This window comes from Pantherophis guttatus, chromosome 3, assembly GCF_059756535.1.
Source record: "Pantherophis guttatus breed Tessera chromosome 3, ASM5975653v1, whole genome shotgun sequence".
Taxonomy (NCBI): Eukaryota; Metazoa; Chordata; class Lepidosauria; order Squamata; family Colubridae; genus Pantherophis; species Pantherophis guttatus.
In genome coordinates this window covers 6127445-6153264 of record NC_142065.1, presented here as the reverse complement: position 1 = coordinate 6153264, position 25820 = coordinate 6127445, and the positions used below count along the sequence as shown (strand labels likewise).

The window sequence follows — 25820 nt, the reverse complement described above, 5'->3', positions numbered from 1 at the left end:
CCATCCCCGAGACTCTAAGAATGAAGGCAATTAAATTGTCAAAAATAAGAGCTTGTTCTACGCTCTGATTGAAAATTACCTGAAATTTTGCAATAGTTTGAATTTCTCCTCAACAACACCATTAGCATAACCTTGGATAAACAGTGCACCTGGTTATCTGAATAAAATATTAAGCTGCACTCCGGTGGCTGCATTTTTAAATTAAATTTACATGCTATCCAGAGTTGCTTCGGTGGTGAGATGGGTGACATATAAATGTAATAAATAAATACATTTGCACAATGCATTTGAATTCTGTGGACACAATTCCTGGGTTTGTGCAAAACGGGCAGTCCTCGACTTACGACCACGATTGAGCCCCAAATTTCTGTTGCTAAGCGAAACAGTTGTTAAGTGAGCTGAAGAAACTTCTTGGATGAGAAGCGAAAAGTCTTCAAAGAAAAACCAGAAAGTCCAGCTGCCTCTTGAAAAAGCACCTTTGGGACTGTTGTTAAGTGAGTTTTGCCCCATTTTATGACCTTTATTACCACAGTTGTTAAGTGAATCATTGCTGTTGTTAAGTTAGTAACATGGTTATTAAGTGAATCTGCTTCCCTGTCAACTTTGCTTGTCAGAGGAGTTTGCAAAAGGGGATCACATGACCCTGGGATACTGCATCCGTCATAAATATGAGTCAGATGTCAAGCATCTGATAATAGGGATGTTGCAACGGTCATAACTCACTTTTTTCAGTGTCATGGTGAATTGGAATGGTCACTAAACGAACAGATCCTTGTAGATCAAGGACTATCTGTATTTTGTCTCATCAGCTAATTAAATGGCTTAGTATCACACAACATGCTAAATCAGAAAAAAAAAACCAAATAAAAATGAACTGAGCAGAGTTTATATGTTGTACAGAAACATCTCTCAGGTCTTTAACTGATCTGGTGAAACACGGATCTAAACCAGTGCTAGCCCAGACCTATGACATGTGTGTCAAAGGGGACACGCCATGATATTTTGAGTGATATTCTCGAAAGCCTATCCCTTTCTCTCCAAACTCTCTAAAAAGGACTTTGTTCTACACGTTTTTGTAATTATGTCACCTTTCTGCCCACATACCCTGTTTCCCCCAAAATAAGACATCCCCAGATAATAAGCCCAATCGGGCTTTTGAGCGCATGGCAATAAGGCCGGGCGCTTATTTCGGGGTTCAAAAAAATATAAAACAGGGTCTTTTTTTTTTCTTTTTTTAAAATTTTTTTATTAAGTTTTTGATTTAAGGACAAAACACAAAACACAAAACCACACCCAGTGTGTATAATACAAAATAGGGAGAAGCGGAGGAATTTTTTCTTCATCTTCAGGTCTTCCAAAATTCTCTTTGCATTGGCACTGGCATTATTCCTTCCAAGTTCCCGATTGCATAGTCCACAAATGGTTGCCATATCCTCCAAAATATATTTTCTTTCAATAGTCCTTTTTTGAATTTTATATCACACGTTAACTTATCATTAAGAGCAATTTTCCAAACTTCTCTGAACCATTCATTTATTTTGTATTCAATATTCAATTTCCAGTATCTTGCAATCACAATTCGTCCCATAATGATCAATATCCTTACAAGCTCTCTTTCATCAATTGTTAACACTTTGTCATTCAACTTTAGTATGGGGATGGTATCTACTCCCAACTTTACCTTCTTTTTAATTATTTTACTAGATTCTTCTTCTATTCGTAACCAAAAATTCTTCACTTTACGACATCCATACCACATGTGTTCGTATGTCCCATTCTCCACTTTACATCTCCAACATAACTTGCTAGCACTTTTATTCATTTTACATAATCTTATTGGGAACAGGCACCATTTCCAGATAACTTTATAACTATGCTCCTTTATTCTTATTGATAAGGTCCTCATTATTTTACTATAGGGTCTTATTTTCGGCGAAACACGGTAGTTGGATTGTATTTTGTTTAAAAAATAAATAAATGAATGAATGTGTAAACAATTGCTTCTCTTTTATTTGGAGGGGTGGGGCAGGGACACTCCAGTACAGTCAAGTTAGGCATTTTCCAAAATTTGAATCCAAACATTTCACCGTCCTTGATCTGAAGGCAACAACGCTCTTCTCTAGGATCCAGGCAGATTTCAGCACCAAGGACAGCTCCCTCTCTGCCCGTTACCGTATTTCTTCTAATTTCACAGCAGGTGCCAATCGTGTTGGCTTTCTTTTACAGCGGTCAAAGAGAAATAACTATGTTTGTTTGTCTAACGAAGAGAAAGGCCTAGGGGTGACATGAGAGCAGTTGGTCCAATATCTCAGGGGCTGTCACAGAGAAGAGGGAGTCAAGCTATTCTCCAAAGCACCTGAAGGCAAAACAAGAAACAATGGATGGAAACTAGTCAAGGAGAGAAGCAACCTGGAATTAAGGAGAAGCTTCCTAACAGGACAATTGACCATCAATGAAAAAACGGCTTGCCTTCAGAAGTTGTGGCTGCCCATCACTGGAGGCTTTTAAGAAGAGACTGGACAGCCATTTGTCTGAGATGATATAGACTCTTCTGCTGGAGAAGGGGGCTGGACTAGATGACCTCCAAGGTCCCTTCCAACTTTGTTTTCCTAGGAAGGTTCTCCCCAGTGTGAAACTAGAACGTGGCTTAATTCCCAAACCAGATTAAATGGGGGAGGAGGGGAGGGAATCCAGCTACTGAGTTTCACCGTAGTTCCTGCCACTCAGCTCCCCTCCCTTACTTCACAACCAACATCACAACTCCACCAATTTTATTCCTGCTCCCACAGCGGGCGGGAGTGAGGGTGCCTTGAAATCTCTCTGCTATAAATAGCATTGCAAGCTTTACGTCGCTGAGAGTCCGGGACTGCAATCCAGCAGAGGAAAAAAAAAGACGGTGAGTTCAAATCCACCTTGGGGGAAAAGACCCCCGTTTGAGTTGAGGGAGCCTTGGGAGGAATGACCTGTCCAGAGAAAGCATCGCACTAAACAGCAAGTGCAGGGAAATTGGGGGCGCTTGCACTTTAGGGGGCTTCCGTCTGGAAAGGAGAGGGATGGTAGAAAATGTAGGAGGAGGATGGGTTTATGAATGATAAGAGCCTTGGTAGTACAGTGGTCTAAAGCACCCTGTTATTAAGACCAGCTGCCTGCAATTACTGCAGGTTTGAATCTCGCCAAGGCTCAAGGTTGACTCAGCCTTCCATCCTTTCTAAGTAGGTAAATTGAGGACCCGGATTGTGGGGGCAATAAGCTGACTTTGTATAAATATACAAAAGGATGAAGGCTATTGCTGATTACATTGTAAGCCGCCCTGAGTCTCCGGAGAAGGGCGGCATATAAATCAAATTAAAAAAAAAAAAAGATAAGTGGACTAATGGTCCAAGGGATAGGTGAGGCGGGAAAGGAGAAGGAATTGTTTGCCCACCTGGGCAAGGGAGAAAGTAGAATTTTATTATTTATTTATTTATTTATTTCGTCAAGCATGTTCTATGACAGATACAAGTGTAAACATAATTATAAATACATGAAAGGGATACGAATAAAAGAAAACATTAGGACAGGGACGGTAGGCACGCTGGCACTCTCATGCACGGCCCTGACAGACCTCTTAGGAATGGGGTGAGGTCTACAATAGACAGCCTAAAGTTAAAGTTTTGAGGGTTTGGGGAAGAAACCACAGAGTCAGGTAGTGCATTCCAGGCATTGATCACTCTGTGGCTGAAGTCGTATTTTCTGCAATCGAGTTTGGAGCAGTTTACCTTGAGTATGCATCTATTGTGTGCTCTTGTATTGTTTTGGTTGAAGCTGAAGTAGTCATTGGCTGGTAGGACATGGTAGCGGATGATTTTATGTACTACGCTTAGGTCAGATCGAAGAGGGCGAAGTTCTAAATTGTCTAAGCCCAAAATTTCGAATCAGGTAGCATAAGGTATTTTGTTGCAAGCAGAGGAGTGGAGGACTCTTCTCGTGAAATATCTCTGGACTAAATAAGAAGATGCTGAAGGAAGAAGCGTCTGGTGGTGTGTTCACATACCAGACTTAGCTAAGGTTCTTCAGCTCATCCTTTTTTTGAGAGAGATTGGTGTACAATCTCATAAATTTCTATGGAGATTCTCAATCATCCGGGACATGCTTACTTTCCAAAAGGCAGCTGGACTTTCTTGGTGTTGTGTTCCTTGAAAACATTTCACTTCTCACCCCAGAAGCTAGAAGTCTGTAGAGATTCTCAGTCATCCAGGTCATGGTTGTCCCAAAAGTGCTTTTTTCAAGAGGCAACTGGACTTTTTTTTTTTTTTTTAATTTGATTTATATGCCGCCCTTCTCCGGAGACTCAGGGCGGCTTACAGTGCATTAAGCAATAGCCTTCATTCTTTTGTATATTTATACAAAGTCAGCTTATTGCCCCCACAAACTGGGTCCTCATTTAACCTACCTTAGAAAGGATGGAAGGCTGAGTCAACCTTGAGCCTGGTAAGATTCGAACCTGCAGAAATTGCAGGCAGCTGTGTTAATAACAGGGTGCATTAAACCACTGTACTACCAAGGCTCCTTTATTGTTTTCTCTTTTGAAAACATTTCACTTCTCATCCGAGAAGCTTCTTCAGCTCTGACAGGATAGTGGGAAATGGAAGGATTTATATTCCTTGCAGACAGCTGGTCATTTGCATCCTTTTAGAGGGTCGTTGAAGCACTTGAAGGTTTATCTGTGTCCTCAGGGTCACCTGAGTGGCGCTCCTGGTTCCTTTCCGTTTCCCACTATCCTGTCAGAGCTGAAGAAGCTTCTTGGAGGAGAAGAGAAACGTCTTCAAAAGAAAAAACAAGAAAGTCCAGTTGCCTCCTGAAAAAGCACCTTTTGGGACCTGAGAAGCTACTTCTCCTGAAATGAAGAAGCTTTTTGAATGAGAAGTGAGACATTTTCAAGGACAATAAAAACTGAGATAATCCGGCTGCCTTTTAAAAAGCACCTTTGGGGAGCCCACAAATCATGAGCCAAACAGACTGTAGTAGATGTATGACGACCCCCAGGGGGAGAGCCTTCTCTGTGGGGGCCCCTGCCCTCTGGAATGAATTACCCCCGGACATACGAAGGATCCCCAACCTCCGTGCCTTCCGTCGTGCAGTGAAGACCCTGTTATTCCAGCAGGGATAAATGATTTTAATTTGGTTTTAATGGGGTTTTAAAATTGGTTTTAAAATGAGAGTTTTAAATTCGGCCTATGATTTAATTATTTTTAATCTGCTTTTAAATTCTATTTTGTACGTTGTTTTTATTATGGCTGTTCACCGCCCTGAGTCCTTCGGGAGAAGGGTGGTATATAAATAAAATAAAATAAATAAATAAAAATGCTATAAACTAAGCCCAACAAACTTAACCAAGATTTAAACTAATTCAGTTTACCATGTCATCTTTCTGATCATGTGTCCTGCAAATGCAGGCTGATGGTGCGTTGAGAGCAATCCTTCCACCTCCTTAACACTGGAGCAGAACAAAGGGATTCAAAGAACATAGCTTAATAGGGTTGGAAGGGACTTTGGAGGTCTTCTAGTCCAGCCCCTTGCTCAAGCATGAGGTTCCAAAGTGTGACCTCAGTTTCAGCTGCATTGAAAAAAGAGATTAGGTTGGCTAACTTGGAAGACAGACCTTCATTAAATGGTACATGGATGACTATGTAGCAGTTTATTTGTGGATACCAAATATGTTGGAAGGACAGATCAGAGACGAGTAGCCAGCTTCCTGATCTGTTTGGTGAGCTTGTATTCCATCTAACCAAGTTATGTTCTGATGTAGAGAGGCTGGTGGAAGAAACACTGTTTAGAGGATTAATGAATGTGTGGGAATGTCTTAGATCCAGCTGTAATCAAGGCTTAAAAGCCGTGAGTTTTGAAGAGAGAGAGGAAGGAAGGAAGGAAGGAAGGAAGGAAGGAAAGAAGGAAGGAAGGAAGGAAGGAAGGAAGGAAGGAAGGAAGGAAGGAAGGAAGATGAAAGGAATGAAAGATGGAAGGAAGGAAGGAGAGAGAGAATGGGAGGGGAAAGGAAGGAAGGAAGGAAGATGAGAGAAAGGAATGAAAGATGGAAGGAAGGGAGGGAAGGAGGAAGATGAAAAATTAGATAGGGAGAAAGAAAAGAAGGAACGAAGGAAAAAAGAAAGAGGGAGGGAAGGAGGGAGGGAGGGAGGGAGGGAAAAAGGAAGGAAGGAAGGAAGAAAGAAAGGGAGGGAGGGAGGAAGAAAGGAAGAAAGAGAAAAGAAAGAGGGAGGGAGGGAGGGAGGAAGATGAGAGAAAGAATTGATAGGTAGGGGAAGGAAGGATGAAAGAAAGAAAGAGGGAGGGAAGGAGGGAGGGAGGAAGGAAGGTGAGAGAAAAGAATGAAATATAGGAAGGGAGGGAGAAAGGGAGGGAGGGAGGGAGGAAGTTTGATGGGAAGGAAGGAAGGAAGGAAAGGAAGGAAGGAAGGAAGGAAGGAAGGAAGGAAGGAAGGAAGGAAGGACAGGAGGATTATCTATCCTTGTGGAGGCAACCTGTTTAATCAGCTCTCAAAAGGTAGAGTTTTGACCATATTCATAAGTTAAAGGAGCATTGAAATAGCCATATATGGAGCTCACCCATTGTTATTTTCAAACCTGTAATGGGCAACATTCTTACCTGAATTACTAGCCGGATGTTAAACCCCCCTTAAATGCTATTCCTGCTGTTAGATGCTTTGAAGCCTGTTGAAACCAGGATAATTTTTCCCAGAGTAATCGCTGGATTCTGTCCTAGGGTTTGGGGATGGCCTTCAAGATTTCTGCTGGGCTTCTCGTCCTTCTGCTGTTTCTCCCACGGACATCCTGCCTCCCGCTGGCCCAGTTGCTGCCGATCAATGACGTGGGTTGGCAGCCGGTGTGGCTGAGTCCCTCGGCCTGGAGAGACCCACCTTTGGGACCAATGTCCAGCTCCGGAGAGGGGATCTTCCTAGAATCAAGCTCTCCCAGATCCTGCCCACCCACAGGGGACCCATCCCAGCCACAGAGAGCTGCAAGATCAGCCTTCTCCAACAAAAGACGAGACAGACGCCCTAATTCCTTAGACTTAACTTTTCACCTTCTCCGAGAGTTCCTGCAAATGGCTCGAGAAGAAAAAATGGCTCAGCAGGCACGGAATAATAAAATACTGCTGCATAATTTAGGCAAATGAGGGAGGGAGGGAGGGCCGGGGCAGGGGGAGATGGCAGTTATCCGTAGTCCAATGGATCATTTTATAACTCTGCATTTTGTAGAGATCTGTGTGTCATTTTCACATAGGTAGTCCTCAACCAATGATCACAGTTGGGGCTGACATTTCCATCGTTGAGCGAAGCCGTTGTTAATGAGTCGGGCCTGATTTTACTACTTTTTTTTTGCCACCGTTGTTAAGTGAATCCATGCAGTTGTTAAGTGAACCGTGCGGTCGTAAAGCAAAACCGGCTTCTCCTATTGATAGTGCTTGTCGAAGTGTCAGCGTCCCAGCACTGACATATAATAAAGGGAAGAGAAGCCTGAACTTTTGCCTACTAAATCCCTTTGAAGATTCTGTCTCCTCGGAGATGGGAGAGGAGGGAGACATTCCTGTGATCTGACGATGAAGGAATCAGGAAAGTGATTTGGAAGATAGCCAATGAGAAGCAGAGAATTGGGGATCGGAAAGGGAGGGATTGGGGGGCAAAGGTCAGTACTGACTGCGAAAGAGCCAGGATCAGATCGCTGTGCTCGAATAAAGAGAAAATTTCCTTAAAGATCGGCAGTTTGGAAATTCATTTATTTTGAGATAGGATTGAAACCTGACACGAAGGTTGCAAAAGGGACTCTGCAACATTCATCCATGTACGCCAATTGCCAAGCCCCTGAATTTTGGCCATGTGGCCATGAGGACGCTGTGATGGGTGTTAAGGGGGAGGATGGGTTGTGAGTGACTTTTGTCAGCGCCGGTTGTAAATTCGAAGGGTCCCTAAATGAGCGGTTGTGTAAGTCGAGGACTATCTATAAAGGTTACAATGTCTGGTCTCGCTTCAGAGCAATTTTCTCAACTGTGGCAACTTGAAGGCGTCTGGACTTCAACCCCCAGAATTCCCCAGCCAGATCAGGGAGGGACAAAGTTTGATGTGGAGGGAGGGAGGGAGGGAGGGAGGAAGGAAGATGAGACAAAGAAATGAAAAATAGGGAGAAAGAAAGGAAGGGATGTAGGAAGGAAAGAAGGAGGAAGGAAGGAAGAAGGAAGGAAGGATGAGAAAAAGGAAGGAAGGAAGGATGGAAGGAAGATGAGACAAAGAAATGAAATAGGAAGAAAGAAAGAAAGGAAGGAAGGAAGGAAGGAAGGAAGAAAGATGAGACAAAGGAATGAAAGGAAGGAAGGAAGAAAGGAAGGAAGGGATGTAGGAAGAAAAGAAGGAGGAAGAAAGGAAGGAGGGAGGGAGGAAGGATGAGAGAAAGGAATGAAAAAAGGAAGGAAGGAAGGAAGGAAGATGAGACAAAGGAAGAAAGAAAGGAAGGTATGTAGGAAGGAAGGAGGAAGAAAGGAAGGAAGATGAGAGAAAGGAAAGGAAGGAAGGAAGGAAGATGAGACAAAGGAATGAAAGAAAGGAAGGGATGTTGGAAGGAAAGGAGGAGGAAGAAAAGAAGGAAGGAAGGAAGATGAGACAAAGGAATGAAAAGAAGGAAGGAAGGATGGAAGGAAGATGAGACAAAGGAATGAAACAGGAAGAAAGAAAGGAAGGTACGGACAAAGGAAGGAGGAAGGAAGGAAGGAAGGAAGGAAGGAAGGAAGGAAGGAAGGAAGGAAGGAAGGAAGGAAGCTGGCTTCCGGTGGTCTTCTGGGTGTGCTTCAAGGTGTTGGTGACCACCTTTAAAGCGCTCCATGGCTTAGGGCCGGGGTATCTACGAGACCGTCTTCTGCCACCAATAGCCTCCCACCGGCCAGTACGCTCCCACAGAGAAGGACTCCTCAGGGTGCCGTCGACCAGACAATGTCGGCTGGCGACCCCCAGGGGGAGAGCCTTCTCTGTGGCGGCACCTGCCCTCTGGAACGATTTGCCCCCAGAGATACGTACAATAACAGACCTCTGGATTTTTCGTCGGGCCCTGAAAACCTATTTATTTCATCTAGCCGGCCTGGCTTGATCCCATCCTTTTGGTTTTAATTTGGAATTGATTTTAATTGGACTGTTTTAAATTGTGGGCTGAAATCATTTAATATCTTTTAAACTGTTTTTACATTTTGTATGTTATGTTTTACCTTGTCTGTTCACCGCCCTGAGTCCTGCTGGAGAAGGGCGGCATAAAAATCAAATAAATAAATAAATAAATAAATAAGTTCACTATAGAACATCAATATAGAATAACAGAGTTGGAAGGGACCTTGGAGGTCTTCTAGTCCAACCCCTTGCTCAAGCAGGAAACTCTATATACCATTTCAGACAAATGGCTGTCCAACATCTTCTTAAAAATTTCCAGTGTTGGAGCATTTACAACTTCTGGAGGCAAGTTGTTCCACTGGTTAATTATCCTCACTGTCAGGAAATCTCTCCTGAGTTCTAGGTTGCTTCTCTCCTTGATTAGTTTCCATCCGTTGCTTCTTGTCCTGCCTTCAGGTGGTTTGGAGAATAGCTTGACTCCCTCTTCTTTGGGGCAGCCCCTGAGATATTGGAAGATGCTATCATGTCTCCCCTGGTCCTTCTTGTCATTAAACTAGACATACCCAGTTCCTGCAACCGTTCTTCATAGGTTTTAGCCTCCAGTCCCCCAATCCTCTTTGTGGCTCTTCTCTGCACTCTTTCTAGAGTCTCCACATCTTTTTTACATCGTGGCGACCAAAACTGGATGCAGGATTCCAAGTGTGGCCTTACCAAGGCCTTATAAAGTGGTATTAACACTTCACCTGATCTTGATTCTGTCCCTCTGTTGATGCAGCCTAGAACTGTGTTGGCTTTTTTGGCAGCTGCAGCACATGGCTGGCTCCTATTTAAATGTGACTTATGACCCTTTTCCACATGACCGTTGCAGCATCCCCATGGTCACGTGATCAAAATTCAGATGCTTGGCAAATGACTCATATTTATGACCGTCGCAGAGTCCCAGGGTCACGTGATCCCTGTTTGCGACCTCCTAACAAGGAAAGTCCATGGGGAAGCCAAATTCACTTAACCATCATGTTACGGTACTAACTTAACAGCTGCAGTGATTCACTTAACAGATGGGGCAAGAAAGGTCATAAAATGGGGGGGAAACTCAGTTAACAACCATCTCGCTTAGCAACAGAAGTTTGGGGCTCTTTTGTGGTCGTAAGTTCGAGGACTGCCTAAATTAGAAGATGCTGTGGTGTCCTCCCCAATCCTTTTCTTTGATAGACCAGACACAATTTCAGTAATTGTGTCAGATGCCATGCTATCACACCGTTTGCACAAGAAGATCACAACACACAGCTTAATTTTTTTTGTTATGGTCATATATTCCAGATACTTCTGGAAACCCTGAAAATCCACAGCTTCCTTCCTCTGGTTTCTCCCAAGGATTTGAATATGGTCCAGAGAATTAAAATTTATATATCTCTATCATCTCTCTCTCTCTCTCTCTCTCTCTGTCATCTTCCTACCTACCTATCAATCATTTATCTATCTATCTGAAACTCAGATGCAATATTGTATATATATTAAATATATTGTACATATATTAAAATATATATATTCTTTTGCAAAAAGGGAAGTAGTGGCTCAGTGGCTAAGACGCTGAGCTTGTCGATCGAAAGGCGGTTCAAATCCCTAGTGCCGTGTAACGGGGTGAGCTCCTGTTCCTTGTTCTAGCTTCTGCCAACCTAGCAGTTCGAAAGCACGTAAAAAATGCAAGTAGAAAAATAGGGACCCCCTTTGGTGGGAAGGTAACAGCGTTCCGTGCGCCTTTGGCATTGAGTTATTCCGGCCACATGACCACCGAGACGTCTTTGGACAGCGCTGGCTCCTCGGCTTTGAAACGGAGATGAGCACCACCCCCTCGAGTCGGGAACAACTAGCACATATGTGCAAAGGAAACCTTTACCTTTACCTATTCTTTTGCAAAAAATGCCCCCAAAACAACAACAAATAAGCTTTAAAAATCAGCAACCATTTCTAGAACATAACAAAACAGGATTATTAATCTTGAGGCCATAACATTTGGGGTGTAGTCATTCTTGAATTCTGTCCGACATAAGTCTCGTAAACTCTCGTCAGCTTTGAGCTCACAAGTGTGAGATCACCGCAAGATGTCTCGATGTGCGCGCACCTGCACTTATGTGTTTAGTGTATCAGCGATAACTCAGTTGCTTGGTGTTCGCAATCCAGATTCGCTAAGTTGCGTAGGAATTGTTCACTTCCGTAGTACGTATTTCCTCCCAAATGGATTAAAGCCACTGCTTGCTTTAAGAAATGGACGTGTAAAGTGTACTCAATAAACTTTATTTTAATCATTGTCTCTTTTCTAAAACTGGGGTTAAGATATAGGCCTGGCCTGGCAGAAGCAAGGATCACAAAGGGAATTTCTTCCTGATTCAATCATTCAAGCAGATTTTAACAGATTAACAGAGTTGGAAGGGACTTTTTAGGTCATCTAGTCCAACCCTCCGCTCAAGTACGAGACCCTACACCAGTGATGGCTAACCTTTTTGCCGTCGTATGCCAAAAGTGGGGGAGTGCGGGGGGTTTGCGTACGTGCGTGCCCACACCCATTATTCAATGCGCCCAGCACATGCGCGTGTAACCCGCTGTGCTTCCCCTTTTTTTGGCATGCGATGGCACAGTGGGCCCGGAAGACTCGTTTTTTGCCCTCCCCAGGCTCCAGAGGCTTTCTAGGAGCCTGGGGAGGGTGAAAACTGCCTTCCCACCCCCCCCGGAGGCCCTCCAGAGGCCGGAAACAGCCCGTTTCCTGACTTCCGGTGGGCCCGGAAGGGCTGAAAATCAGGTGGCTGGTGCGTGCATGCGTCTTGGAACTAAGCTAGGGCAACGCTCGCGTGCCCACAGATATGGCTCTGCGTGCCACCTGTGGCACCCGTGCCATAGGTTCGCCATCACGGCCCTACACCATTTCTGACAAATGGCAGTCCAATCTTTTCTTGAAAGTCTCAAGAGATGAAGCTCCACAACTTCCGAAGGCAACTTCTGTTCCATGGGTTGATTGTTCTCAACTGTCAAAAAGTTCCTCCTCATTTGTAGGTTGAATCTCTCTTTGGTCACTTTCCATCCATTATTCCTTGTCTGGCCTTCGGGTGCTTTGGAAAACAGCTTGATCCCTTCCTCTCTGGGGCAGCCCCTCAAGAAGCTAACCATCACTCTGTATAGGCCACTGATGGCTAACCATTTTGCCATCGCGTGCCAAAAGTGTGGGGGTGGAGGGCTGTTGCACACACGCATGCCCACATCCATAATTCTATGCGCCTTGCCCCCGCACATGCGTGTGCGACCCCCGCTCCTGGCACGCAATGGCACGGTAGGCCTGTTTTTTCGCTCTCCCCAGCCTCCAGAGCCTTTCTAGGAGTCTGGGGAGGGCGAAAACAACCTTCCCCCCTGCCCCCGAGGCCCTCCAGAGGCTGGAAACAGCCCATTTGCCAACTTCCGGTGGGACTGGAAATCCCGTTTTTTGCTGTCCCCAGCCTCCAGAGCCTTTCTAGGAGTCTGGGGAGGGCAAAAACAGCCTTCCCCCCCGCCCCCGAGGCCCTCCGGAGGCTGGAAACAGCCCATTTGCCAACTTCCGGTGGGACCGGAAGTCCCGTTTTTTGCTGTCCCCGCCTCCAGAGCCTTTCTAGGAGTCTGGGGAGGGCGAAAACAGCCTTCCCCCCCGCCCCCGAGGCCCTCCAGAGGCTGGAAACAGCCCATTTGCCAACTTCCGGTGGGACTGGAAATCCCGTTTTTTGCTGTCCCCGCCTCCAGAGCCTTTCTAGGAGTCTGTGGAGGGAGAAAACGGCCTTCCCCCCGCCCCCGAGGCCCTCCAGAGGCTGGAAACAGCCCATTTGCCAACTTCCGGTGGGACCGGAAGTCCCGTTTTTTGCTGTCCCCGCCTCCAGAGCCTTTCTAGGAGTCTGGGGAGGGCGAAAACAGCCTTCCCCCCCGCCCCCGAGGCCCTCCAGAGGCTGGAAACAGCCCATTTGCCAACTTCCGGTGGGACTGGAAATCCCGTTTTTTGCTGTCCCCAGCCTCCAGAGCCTTTCTAGGAGTCTGTGGAGGGAGAAAACAGCCTTCCCCCCTGCCCCCGAGGCCCTCCAGAGGCTGGAAACAGCCCATTTGCCAACTTCCGGTGGGACCGGAAGTCCCGTTTTTTGCTGTCCCCGCCTCCAGAGCCTTTCTAGGAGTCTGTGGAGGGAGAAAACGGCCTTCCCCACCCCTCCGGAGGCCAAAAACGGCCTGATCACGTGCCCACTGATATGGCTACACCTGCCACCTGTGGCACGCTTGCCATAGGTTCGCCATCACGGGTATAGGCTTTAACAATCTATTACTACAGGTAATCCTCGACTTACAACATTCATTTAGTGACTGTCACAAAATCACCAGTTGTGACCTTCCCAACTGGCGTCCGACAAGCATAAACGATGGAGGAAGCCAGATTCACTTCTTAACCACTGGGTTACTCACTTCACAATTGCAGCAATTCGCTTAACAACTGTGGCAAGGAACGGTCGTAAAATGGGGCAAGGTTCACTTAACAACAAACGTCTCGCTTAGCAACATAAATTATGGCTCAATTGTGGTCATAAAGTCGAGAACTATCTGTAACTGAGGTTCTTGTCTCTCCGACGGGAAGAACTGACTGGATGACGAGGTTCCAAACTCTGCTAGAAATTTGGGATGCTTTGCAGAGCAGAAAAAAGTGTCAACCAACTTGTCTTAATCATGGAGCCAAAGGGTGGGGTTGAAGCAGCTGCTAAGCAGAGGTTCCGCGAAGTCCTCACTTCTCCATCGATCAGCTGTGGGACTGGAGGCAGAAGCCTGGGGGGAAAAAAAACAGAAAGGCTGGGAGAATCAAAAATGGCTTCCATACATAAGGATGGAAACAAGAAGATCTAGACTTAAGCTCACACAGCAGGGGTGAAATGCTTCCAGTTCGGACCGGATCACCTGATCCGATAGCGATGGCGGTGGGTGGTTTGGAGAACTGGTAGCAAAAATCCCTGCCCACCCCCCATGCCCAGCTGAGCCGCACAATCATCAGAGGCTTTTTTTTAACTTTATTTTTAAAAGCATTTTTTCTACAACCTCTTCCGACAAAAAAATGCTTTTAAAAGTAAAAAAAAAAGGCTCTGATGATCGCGCGGTTCAGCTGGGATCATCAGAGGCTTTTCAAAGCGTTTTTTTCTGCAACCTCTTGGCCGAAGAGGTGGTAAAAAAAACGCTTTGAAAGGTCTCTGACGATCCCAGCTGAGTTGCCTGATCGGCAGAGGCTTTTCAAAGCATTAGAAAAAATGCTTTGAAAAGTTAAAAAAAAAAAAAGTTGGCCATGCCCACCCAGTCACATTACCCCCCCCCCGCACCAAGCCACGCCCACAGAACTGGTAGTAACAAATTTTACATTTCACCCCTGTCACACAGTGTACCAGGTCAAGTAAAAGTCTAGTAACTACAACTGCATAACGTACTAAGCTTCCCGATGGAAGAGAGTAGCTCAGGGTTGAGCTTGGTAGTTTTCTTGCAGACGTTTCATGACCCAACTAGGTAACATCATCAGTGCTACAAGCAGTGGTGGGTTGCCCCCGGTTCGGACCAGTTCACAAGAACCGGTAGTAAAACCGGTGGGAGGCTCTGCCCCCCGCCCCGGATGTCTTCATCGGCAATCTGTGCATGCGCGATCGGGATGCGTGATCCCGTTGTAAACTGCTAGTAAAGGTAAGTAGAACCCACACTGGCTACAAGGGAGTGTGTTTGCAGAGGGAAGGAGAAAGGGAGGACGAGGAGGAGGATTGTAGAGTCCGTGTGCTCTCTCAGCTTGGTGTTTTTTTTGCAGACGTTTCTGGACCCAACTAGGTAACGTCATCAGTGCTACAAGGGAGTGGGTTTGCAGAGTGAAAGGGAGGAGGAGTTGAGAGGGAGGAGGAGTTGGAGGAGGAGGAATTGGGGGAGCGGGAGGATGGGGAGGAGGAAGAGGATTGTAGAATCCATGGTGCTCTCTGAAATTGCAATAACAAAGTTGGAAGGGACTTTGGAGTTCTTCCAGTCTAACCCCCTGCTCAAACAGGAGAGCCTATACACAGTGGTGGGATTCAAATAATTTAACAACCGGTTCTCTGCCCTAATGACCAGGTGGGTAGGCGTGGCTCAGTGGTCATGTGACCATGTGGGCATAGCCAACTCAACATCACTCACGTCGATGGGCGCTTCACCTTAGCTGTTACAATGTAGTAAGGGTTAACTGGAGAGGCAGTTTCTGTAAGCAGGGCAATAAAGATTAGGCTAGAAATAACACCAGAATGTTTCCTTCCTGCCTTCCTTACAGGATTAGCCCTGTAAAGTGGAAAAAAACAAAATAAGATTTATTTCAACAACCGGTTCTTGGAACTGCTTAGAAAGTTAACAACCGGTTCTCCCGAATAGGTGCAAACTGGCTGAATCCCACCGCTGCCTATACAGGAACTTACAAGGCACTGGGAAAAAAAAGTGAGTTATGACCATTTTTCACACTTACGACCTCTGCAGAATCCCCATGCTCGTGTGACCAAAAATTCAGGCGCTTGGCAACTAGCTCATACTTATGACCGTTACTGTGTCCCAAGGTCAGGTGATCACATTTTGCGACCTTTTGATGAGCAAAATCCATGGGGAAGCCAGATTCCCTGAACAGTTGTGAAATTAACTTAGCAAACGTCGTGATTCACTTAACAAGTGTGGCAAGAAAGGTCGTAAAATGGAGCAAACTCACTTAACAAATGCCTCATTTCTGAAGAACAGAAATTTTGGGCTCTATTGTGGCCATAAGTCAAGGACTACCTGTACTATTTCAGGCAACTGACTGTCGTAAAAAGTCTCTTCATAAAAACCTCCAGTGTTGGAGCACCCACAATTTCTAGTGGCCAGTTGTTCCACTGGTTAATTTTTCTCCCTGTCGGGAAGTTTCTCCTTAATTCCAGGTTGCTTCTCTCCTTGAATAGTTTCCATCCGTTGCTTCTTGTCGTGCCTTCAGGGGCTTTGGACAATAAGTTGACCCCCCCCCCTCTTCTTTGTGGGAACCCCTCAGATATTGGAAGACTGCTACCATGTAGAAGAAGTCGTATTAATAAACCTACATCTTTAGAAGAGAGCCAGGTTAATTCCTGGCTGATATCCTTAATTACTCATCCTGATGACTCATTGCAACCAATTCTACAGAGACGTCTCCAGCTGCTTTGGGATGAGAATGGAGAATGGGGTACGTACCTCAGGGTATAGTCTTAAAAAGTCAAAATGCCAATCATCATGATGCGATCAGAGCTCTGCCTGCCTTTAAGGTACGTCTGGAGGCTTTCTGTTATAATTCCCTACACCAATAAAGAGTCTTCTAAAATCACCGCTGTGGCTGATTTTTTTTAAATCTTATATTCATATTTTATATGTATGTTATTTTAACTGTTCACCGCCCTGAGTCCTTCGGGAGAAAGGCGGTATAAAAATTAAATAAATAAATAAATAAATAAATCTTTCAGTTTATCTCTATCACATCTTATACCAAACTGCATCAAGACAATTTTAAATTTTTACTAATTTAGTTACTTTTATTTATTTCAACCCCGCCATTATTTTTTTAAATTTGCCGGACTTGAACATTTTGACTCTACAAAAAAACCACCTTACTCGGAACAGCTTACATCCTCCGAAGATACCTTAACAGTTCCTAGGTCCTTGGTTAGGACTCGAGCTGCTGAGCTATTAACCAGCCTCAAAGGCTGTGAATCTCACTAAAGATTAACCAATAATAATGATATTAATTCAATTTGTATGCCGCCCCTCTCCGAAGACTCAGGGCGGCTCACAATGCATTTAAAATCATTATAAAAAACATTTAAAAATTAAAAACATTAAAAACAATTAAAACCCATTCACACCATTCATGGCCGGATCTCGCCAGATCACAAGAGCGAGATCAACGGCCCCAGGCCTGCTGGAAGAGTCAGGTCTTCACCGCTTTCCGCAAGGCCAATAGGGTGGGGATGGTCTGGACCTCAGGAGGTAACTGGTTCCAGAGAGCCGGGGCAGCCACAGAGAAGGCCCTCCCCTGTGGGCCCGCCAGCCGGCATTGTTTAGCTGACGGGACCCGGAGGAGACCGACTCCATGGGATCTTACCGGTCGCTGGGAGCTATACGGTAGAAGGCGGTCTCGAAGATACCCTGGCCCTGAGCCATGTAGGGCTTTAAAGGTAATAACAACACCTTGAATTGTGACCGGAGATCAATAGGGAGCCAGTGCAGCTCGCGGAGAATTGGTGTAATGTGGGTGTACCTAGGTGCACCCATGACAGCTCGTGCGGCTGCATTCTGGACCAACTGTAGTCTCCGAACACTCTTCAAGGGCAGCCCCATGTAGAGCGCGTTGCAATAATCTAACCGTGAGGTGACAAACACATTCCTCTTTCTAGTTTATCCACAACAACAACCCTGCGAGGTGGGTTATTGAACTGTGAGACGGGGATTGGCTCAAAGTCACCCAGAGGGCTTTCATGCCTAAGGCGGGACTAGAACTCACTGCCTACTGGTGATTGACCCAAAGTCACCCAGCCGACTTTCATGGTTAAGGCAGGATTAGAACTCATGGTCTCCCACTTTCTAGCCTGGTGCCGTAATCACTAGAATCAAACTGGCTCTATTTTGATCTACATAAGAAATTGTATAAGATTTATAAGATGAAAGAAATGCTGAATTTTTTAGGTTTTCTTCTTTCTCAAAACTAAGTAACTCCTCCTCTTTCTATTGGACAACCATTTGTCTGAAAAGGTATAGGTGTCAACTCGCAAAGCATCCCTGGCCTGTCCTCGAGTTGCCATAGGCCAGTGGGGATGGGAAACCCGTGAAACGGCACGGCAGCCAAAGACAGATGCACATTCCATGCTTCTCTCTCTCAAGGCTGTATCCCAGGGTTACCCACAGCAGCCGGAGGGGAGTGACTTCTACAACCTGCGAAATTGATTTATGACCTAAAATTGTGGCCATAAATCAAGCACTACCTGTACTGTAGGTCCATGGAGATTCTCGATCGTCCAGGTCATGGTTGCCCCAAAGGTGATTTTTCAAAAGCAACTGGATTTTCTTGAGTATTTTTTTTCCTTGAAAACATTTTGCTTCTCATCCAAGAAGCTTCAATGTATACAAATTTTCACGGGCCCAGAAATCTTTGGGGGGTCGTGACTTGACTTCATGCTCAGAGGAACCTCAATGGCTAATGTGGTACCATACCTGACTGGTGGTTGAAGCCATTCCGTGTAGGAGGACATGTTCTCCTTCAGGTTCATGGTGGCTTTCCTGGCCACCACCCTCTCCGTTCTCTGCTGAGCTCTCCGTGGTGCTGAAATCTTCTCCAGGAGATTGCTCCATGCTTTGAATAGGTCCATTATCTGCTAGGTCACCCTCAGGCAGAGGTGAATCAGTCACCTGGAGTCCTCCATCCAGCTGACCCTAAAATATATGAATATCCAGAAGATGAAAAAAAAGGGAGTATAAATCTGGATATTCAACAAAATCTTGGATTTGAGAATGTTGTGGTAGCTTTGGGCCCATTTCTATATCGGATTACCTGGCATAAATCAATCCACGATAGATTTGTTTGAAAATAAATCCAGTTTGGGGGCATTGAAGATATCAATCTACCCATTTCCTTGTAGAAAGAGTGTAGAGTTTCTAAGACACTTCTTAACTGGGTGTATACCACACCACATTGAACTTAAATCCTAGCAAATCACTAGCGCTCACTTAACATGTCTCTCAAAACAAGCTACCTTACAATAAAATCTTGATTCTAATAAGGAACTCAAGGGAAAGAACCATCTGTTATTGGGTGCGACTAACACTGTTGCCTTGCTGAGCAACAAAAATTCTCGTTCCAGGTATGGTTGTGAGCCAAGGACTACCTGCATCAGGAATTTGAAAGTTGTGGGTATAAGAGTCATTGAGCATATGAGAACCTAACTAACATACCAACACAAAAAAACCATTCATGCTTAACCTGATTACTGAACTGATTATTCTGTGTCCTCAGCTTCTTCTTTGAAACTATTTTTCAGGTGTTTGGAGAGTAGTAAACTACCAGAGTCACTTCTGAGAGAGGGGTGACCATATAAATGTGGTAGGCTGTTTGTTTGTGTGTTTGTTTGGATGGATGGATGGATGGATGGATGGATGGATGGATGGATGTTTGTTTGGATGGATGGATGGATGGATGGATGGATGGATGGATGGGTGATTGTATGTATGTATGGTTGGTTGGTTGGTTGGATGGATGGACGTTTGTTTGTTTGTATAATTGGACGGATGGATGGACGGACGGATGGATGTTTGTTTGTATAATTGGACGGATGGATGGACGGATGGATGGATGTTGGTTGGTTGGTTGGTTGGTTGGTTGGTTGATTAGTTGGATGAACGGAAGGACAGATGGATGAACAGATGAATGTTTTTTGTTTGTTTGTATGGATGTTTGTTTGTTTGGATGGATGGATGGATAGATGATGGATGGATGGGTGATTGTATGTATGTATGCTTGTTTGTTTGGATGGCTGGATGGCTGGAGGATGGCTGGATGGGTGATTGTATGTTTCTATGTATGTATATATGGTTGGTTGGTTGGTTGGTTGGACGGATGGATGGATGGATGGATGGATGGATGTTTGTTTGGATGGATGGATGGATGGAAGATGGATGGATGGGTGATTGAATGTGTATATGGTTGGTTGGTTGGTTGGTTGGTTGGTTGGATGGATGGATGGATGGATGTTGGTTGGCTGGTTGGTTGGTTGATTAGTTGATTAGTTGGATGAACAAAAGGACGGATGGACAGACGGATGAACAGATGAATGTTGTTTTGTTTGTTTGTTTGGATGTTTGTTTGGATGGATGGATGGAGGATGGGTGATTGTATGTTTCTATGTATGTATGGTTGGTTGGTTGGTTGGTTGGTTGGTTGGTTGGTTGGTTGGTTGGATGGATGGATGGATGGATGTTTGTTTGGATGGATGGATGTAAGATGGATGGATGGGTGATTGAATGTGTATATGGTTGGTTGGTTGGATGGATGGATGGATGGATGTTGGTTGGCTGGTTGGTTGGTTTAGTTGATTAGTTGGATGAACAAACGGACGGATGGACAGACGAATGAACAGATGAATGTTTTTTTGTTTGTTTGTTTGGATGTTTGTTTGGATGGATGGATGGAGGATGGGTGGATGGGTGATTGTATGTTTCTATGTATGTATGGTTGGTTGGTTGGTTGGTTGGTTGGTTGGATGGATGGATGTTTGTTTGTTTGGATGGATGGAAGATGGATGGGTGATTGAATGTATGTATGTATGTATGTATGGTTGGTTGGTTGGTTGGATGGATGGATGGATGTTTCTTTGTATGATTGGTTGGTTGGGTGGATGTGTATACACACACACATACAGCGGGGTGGAGAGAGAGAGAGAGAGACAGACAGACAGAGAGAGAAGGCGATCATGATTTCCTTCACTCTTCTATTCTCAAAGTCAAAACCATCTGCTTCCTTCAAACCTCTCTTCTTCTAAAACTTAATTTCTAGCCCCCTGATCATCCCCATCCTCCTCCTTTAAACCTCTCCCCGTTACTATAAATCCTTTCTCAGTGGTGCCCACTAACATGATGTTCAAGCTGGTGTCTGAGCAAAGCAGGAGAAAGGAGAATAAGGCATGCTCCTCAAGTCAACCAACCCGGAGAGTGAGAACTGAGAAATTTTGCATAGAACTTAAATTCAGCCAAGAGAAAAAGGAGAAAAAGAAAGGAGACGACAGAGGAAGAACCAGGAGGATGGAGTGGAGTTGGAACAGATTGCATCCAGATTTTCAAGTGGGATTTCTGGATCAGGAGATCAGGATCTGGATCTTACCTGCTGGGTGCACCATATGTTACTTTCTTGGCTGGTTTCAGCTAGAGATTGAGTGAGCTCTGGGGTTGAAGCTCCTGCCCCAACGGCAGCACCATTCCGAGTCCCATTGACCAGAGGAGATATTCCTTGCCATGGGTCTTCCTTTCCAAAGGCAAAAGGGTCTTTGAGGTCCTCTTCCCTCTCACCACCTTCTGGTTCAGTCTCTCCTAAAGTGTCTTCTGGTTCCCCGCAGCCCCCTTCTTCTTCAGCCGTCAATTCGGGGTCTTCAACTAGAACAAAGACACAACCGGTGGGATGAATATCAAAGTCTCAAAGGCGATTTTTTCCAAAAGGCAACTGGACCTCATTGGTTCATATTTTTTTTCCTTCAAAACATTTAGAATAGAATAGAATAGAATAGAATAGAATAGAATAGAATAGAATAGAATAGAATAGAATAGAATAGAACAGAATAGAATAGAACAGAATAGAACAAGAGTAGAGTAGAGTAGAAAGAATAGAGTAGAGAGTAGAGTAGAATAGAATAGAATAGAATAGAATAGAATAGAATAGAATAGAATAGAATAGAATAGAATAGAAAAGAATCGAATCGAATCGAATCGAATAGAATAGAATAGAATAGAATAGAATAGAATAGAATAGAATAGAATTTTATTGGCCAAGTGTGATTGGAATTTGTCTTGGTGCATATGCTCTCAGTGTACATAAAAGAAAAGATACGTTCATCAAGAATCATAAGGTACAACACTTAATGATAGTCATTGGGTACAAATAAGCAATCAAATCATATTAGGAAACAGCCAATATAAATTGTAAGGATACAAGCAGCAAAGTTACAGAAGCTTCTTCAGTTCTGAGAAGCAAAATGTTTTCAAAGAAAAAAAAATGAACCAATGAAGTCCAGTTGTCTTTTGGAAGAAGAACCTTTGGGACAACCTGGATGATTGAGCATCTTCTTAGACTTCATGGTTGAGGATAGCATGTGATAATCACATCCTCTAACCTAAGATTCTGCTTTCAAGTCATCTTTGAGGCTCAGCTATCCATGGCTCTCTCAACACTCTGGGACATGAGATCGAGAATGGCCTCTATTGACATGTGGCAAGCTTCAACTATGAAACCATGTTGCCCTGGGAAGCTGAAGGAACCATCCTTCTGCGAAGAACTTCTCCTAAGGCTCACTCTTTCCATTGACCTCATCCTGTGGGTGCAACATTGGTGTCATTCAGGTTGAAAATGCCACTGGGTGACATTCAAATATGTTGGCTTCTTTGTTGCATGGAACTTCATGCTACTTGTCATATTCATCAATATCCCAGATTCACATGGCTGTTTGGGGTTTTTGAGATATCCTTTCAGTAACACATGTGGATTTCCCTTCCGAAAACATACACGTAGTAGTAATACCTTACTATATTTTGGGGCCTGGAAAATCTTATTCTCTTGGGCTTCTAATAGTATTAACCTTGTTAGGATATGGTTTGAGCCTAACTAATTGTCCAGGCAATATAAGTGTACTGTAACTTTAATCTGTAAATGTATTATGTGACTTTAATGCTGAGTCATGCTGTAATTAGGTAATGACTGGTTGTGAGAGTATTTAAGCAAGGTACTGTAACGTATTCAGTTTGATGATGAGATGATGAGACGATGAAGCTGATATGATAAGCTACTATTGAGAGGAGTTGCTATCTGCTAATCATCGTTGGATGGATCTGTTACCATCGTGGTTTGTGAACCAGAGTGAGTTTCTCATTCTAACCAACTACTGTTTGTTGGGTAAGAAGATTCTGTAACTACTGGACTGATTTAACTGGCAAAGACTTGGAATTTGTTTAAAGACTATGAGACTGTTTTTCTACTATAAAGTAAGCTTTTGATAAACCAGTTTGCATAACTCTTATTCATTGCTCTCAGCAACGTTTCCTTGTGCATACACTCTGCTGGTTGGTAACACAACACCAATATCCTTAACAAACCTTGAGACCATGATTGGCTAAATCAGTGTTTCTCAACCTTGGAAGCTTGAAGAGGGGTGGACTTCAACTCCCAGAATCCCCCAGCCAGCGCTGCTGGCTGGGGGATTCTGGGAGTTGAAGTCCACCCCTCTTCAAGCTACCAAGGTTGAGAAACACTGGGCTAAATAGAATACAGAATAACATAGTTGAAATATGTAGTTCCCCATCCCTGCCCTATACCATTCTGGGTTGTCCACTCTATTTTTGAAAACCTCCAGTGTTGAAGCCCCCCACAACTTTTGGAGGGAAACTGTTCCACTGATTAATGGTTCTCACTGACAGAAAAATTCTCCTCAGTTTTAGGTTGCTTCTCTCTCGGATAAGCTTTCCATCTATTACTTCTTGTCCTGACTTCAGATGCTTTGGATGAAATGTTGAAGTGGTTTACATCTTCTTAATTTTCATTTTTAATGCCTGAAAGGCTTTCTCATCACTGAGAACGATGAACCATTAATCATTTTCCGAAGCACCCGAAGGCCAGACAAGGAATAATGGATGGAAACTGACCAAGGAGAGATTCAACCTAGAAATAAGGAGAAATTTCCTGACAGTGAGAAGCAATCCACCGATGGAATAGAAGTTGCCTTTGGAAGCTGTGGGAGCTTCACCACTGGAAGCTTTCAAGAAGAGACTGGACGGCCATCTGTCAGGAATGGTGTAAGGTCTCCTGCTCGGGCAGGGGGTTGGACTAGATGACCTACAAGGTCCCTTCCAATTCTGTTATTCTCCCAGAATTGTGAGTGCTCCATCACTGGAGGTTTTCAGGAAGAGACTGGACAGCCATTTGTCTGAAATGGTATAAGGACTCCTGCCTTGAACTAGATACAGTGATGTCTAACCTTTTTGCCATCGCGTGCCAAGGGGAGGGGGAGGGGGGGTCACGTGCACGCATGCCAACACCCATAATTCTATGTGCCCACCCCCACGCATGCATGCGCACCTGGCACATGATGGCCCGGTAGGCCTATTTTTCTTTCTCACCTGGGTCCAGGGCCTCTCTGGGCGTCTGGGGAGGGCCAAAACAGCCTTCCCCACCCCACCGGGAGGTCCCACCAGAAGTTGTCAAACCGGGTATTTTGGGCCTCCGGGGTGGGGGGGAGGCTGATTTTGCCCTCCCCAGACTCCTAGAGATGCCCTGGAGCCAGGTGAGAAGGAAAAACGGGCCTTCCCCACCCCTCCCCAGGCCATCCAGAGGCAGGAAACAGCCTGTTTTCCTACTTCTGGTGGGCCCAGAAGACCCGAAAAAGGAGCTGAGCTTGCGTGCCCACTGATATGGCTCTGCGTGCCATAGGTTCTCCATCACAGGACTAAAAGATCTCCAGGGTTACTTCCAGCGCTATGATTCCATGATTCTATGACCTTTAATGAAATCCAGTTGATAGAGGATTCGTTCCTCGGCGTTGAAATCCACCGTGTAGTGTTCCATGTTGTCGTATCCTGGTTCCAGAACTTCTGGTTGGCAGCTGTCAGTCATCTCCACAATCCTGGTAGGAGGAGGCACAAAGTTACAAGTGGAAAACTTTGATTTTTTTGTTTTTCGATTCCCATGGATATTATAAGAGAATAAATCATACTCACTTTCGGATGAGAACTTTGGCATTCTGATATATTGGGAAAAAGAGACAAAAAGAAGATCAATTCCTCCCAAAAAAATTCATTAAGAAAAACAGCGTGAGAAAGGACACAGGTAATCCTTGACATAGAACCATTCATTTTAGTGACCGTTCAAAGTTCCAACCACACTGAAAAGACTTATGACCGTTTTTCACACTTACGACCGTGGCAGCATTCCCGTGGTCACATAATAAAAATTCGGATGCGAATTCGGTCTCATATTGAGGACAGTTGCCGCGTCCTGGGGTTTTGTGATTCCCCTTTTGTGACCATTTTCCCCAGCCAAGTCCATGGGGAAGTCGGATTCATTTAACAACAGTTTGGCTAATTTAACAACTGCAGTGATTCACTTAACAACGGTGGCCAGGAAAGTCGTAAAATGGGGCAAACTCACTCAACAAATCTTTCACTTAGCAAAGAAATGTTGGGGTCTATTGTGGTTGTAAGTCGAGGACTACATATATCTATATCTATATATCTATATCTATCTATCATCTCTCTCTCTCTCTCTCTCTCTCTTTATTGCTATCTACTGTATCTCTATCTATCAATTATCGATTTATCATCTATCAATCTCTATCCATCCATTTCTCTCTCTAATTATCCATCCATCTCTCTCTATTGCTATTGATCTATCGATATCTATCTATCTATCTATCTATCTATCTATCTATCTATCTATCTATCTATCTATCTATCTATCTATCTCTATCCATCTCTCTCTCTCTCATCTATCTTTCTATCTATCTATCTCTATCTGTCATCTCTCTATTTATCTCTATCTATCCATCGCGCTCTCTATCCATCCATCCATCCATCCATCCATCTCTCTTTATTTATCTATCCATATCTATCCATCTCTCTCTCTATTGTCTATCTATATCTATCTCTCTATCTCTCTATCTCTCTATTTATCTCTAACTATCCATCTCTCTCTCTCTCTCGATCTATCCATCCATCCATCCATCCATCCATCCATCTCTATTTATCTATCTCTATCTGTCATCTCTATTTATTTATCTATCCATCTCTCTCTATTTATCTATCTCTATCTATCTATCTCTATCTGTCATCTCTCTCTCTCTATTTATCTCTATCAATCCATCTCTCTCTCTTTCTCGATCTATCCATCCATCCA

The 25820-nt window shown here is 44.4% G+C and overlaps 1 protein-coding gene across 2 annotated transcripts in view; it reads right to left on the bottom strand.

Annotated features, from left to right (window-relative positions):
• Positions 1-11422: 11422 nt before the first annotated feature.
• LOC117654861 (tripartite motif-containing protein 54-like) overlaps positions 11423-25820 on the bottom strand; it is a 29382-nt gene continuing 14984 nt past the window's right edge. The window contains exons 6-10 of one of the 2 annotated variants that reach the window (XM_087890994.1): positions 24647-24669; positions 24428-24552; positions 21051-21319; positions 18392-18610; positions 11423-13963 (exon numbers count right to left, since the gene is read on the bottom strand). In XM_087890994.1, the coding sequence (XP_087747120.1) occupies positions 13862-13963; positions 18392-18610; positions 21051-21319; positions 24428-24552; positions 24647-24669 (738 nt within the window). In that variant the 3' untranslated portion in view covers positions 11423-13861. Of the gene's footprint in view, positions 13964-14542; positions 16483-18391; positions 18611-21050; positions 21320-24427; positions 24553-24646; positions 24670-25820 lie in introns of those variants that run through there. The other variant, XM_087890995.1, reaches the window with a different exon arrangement.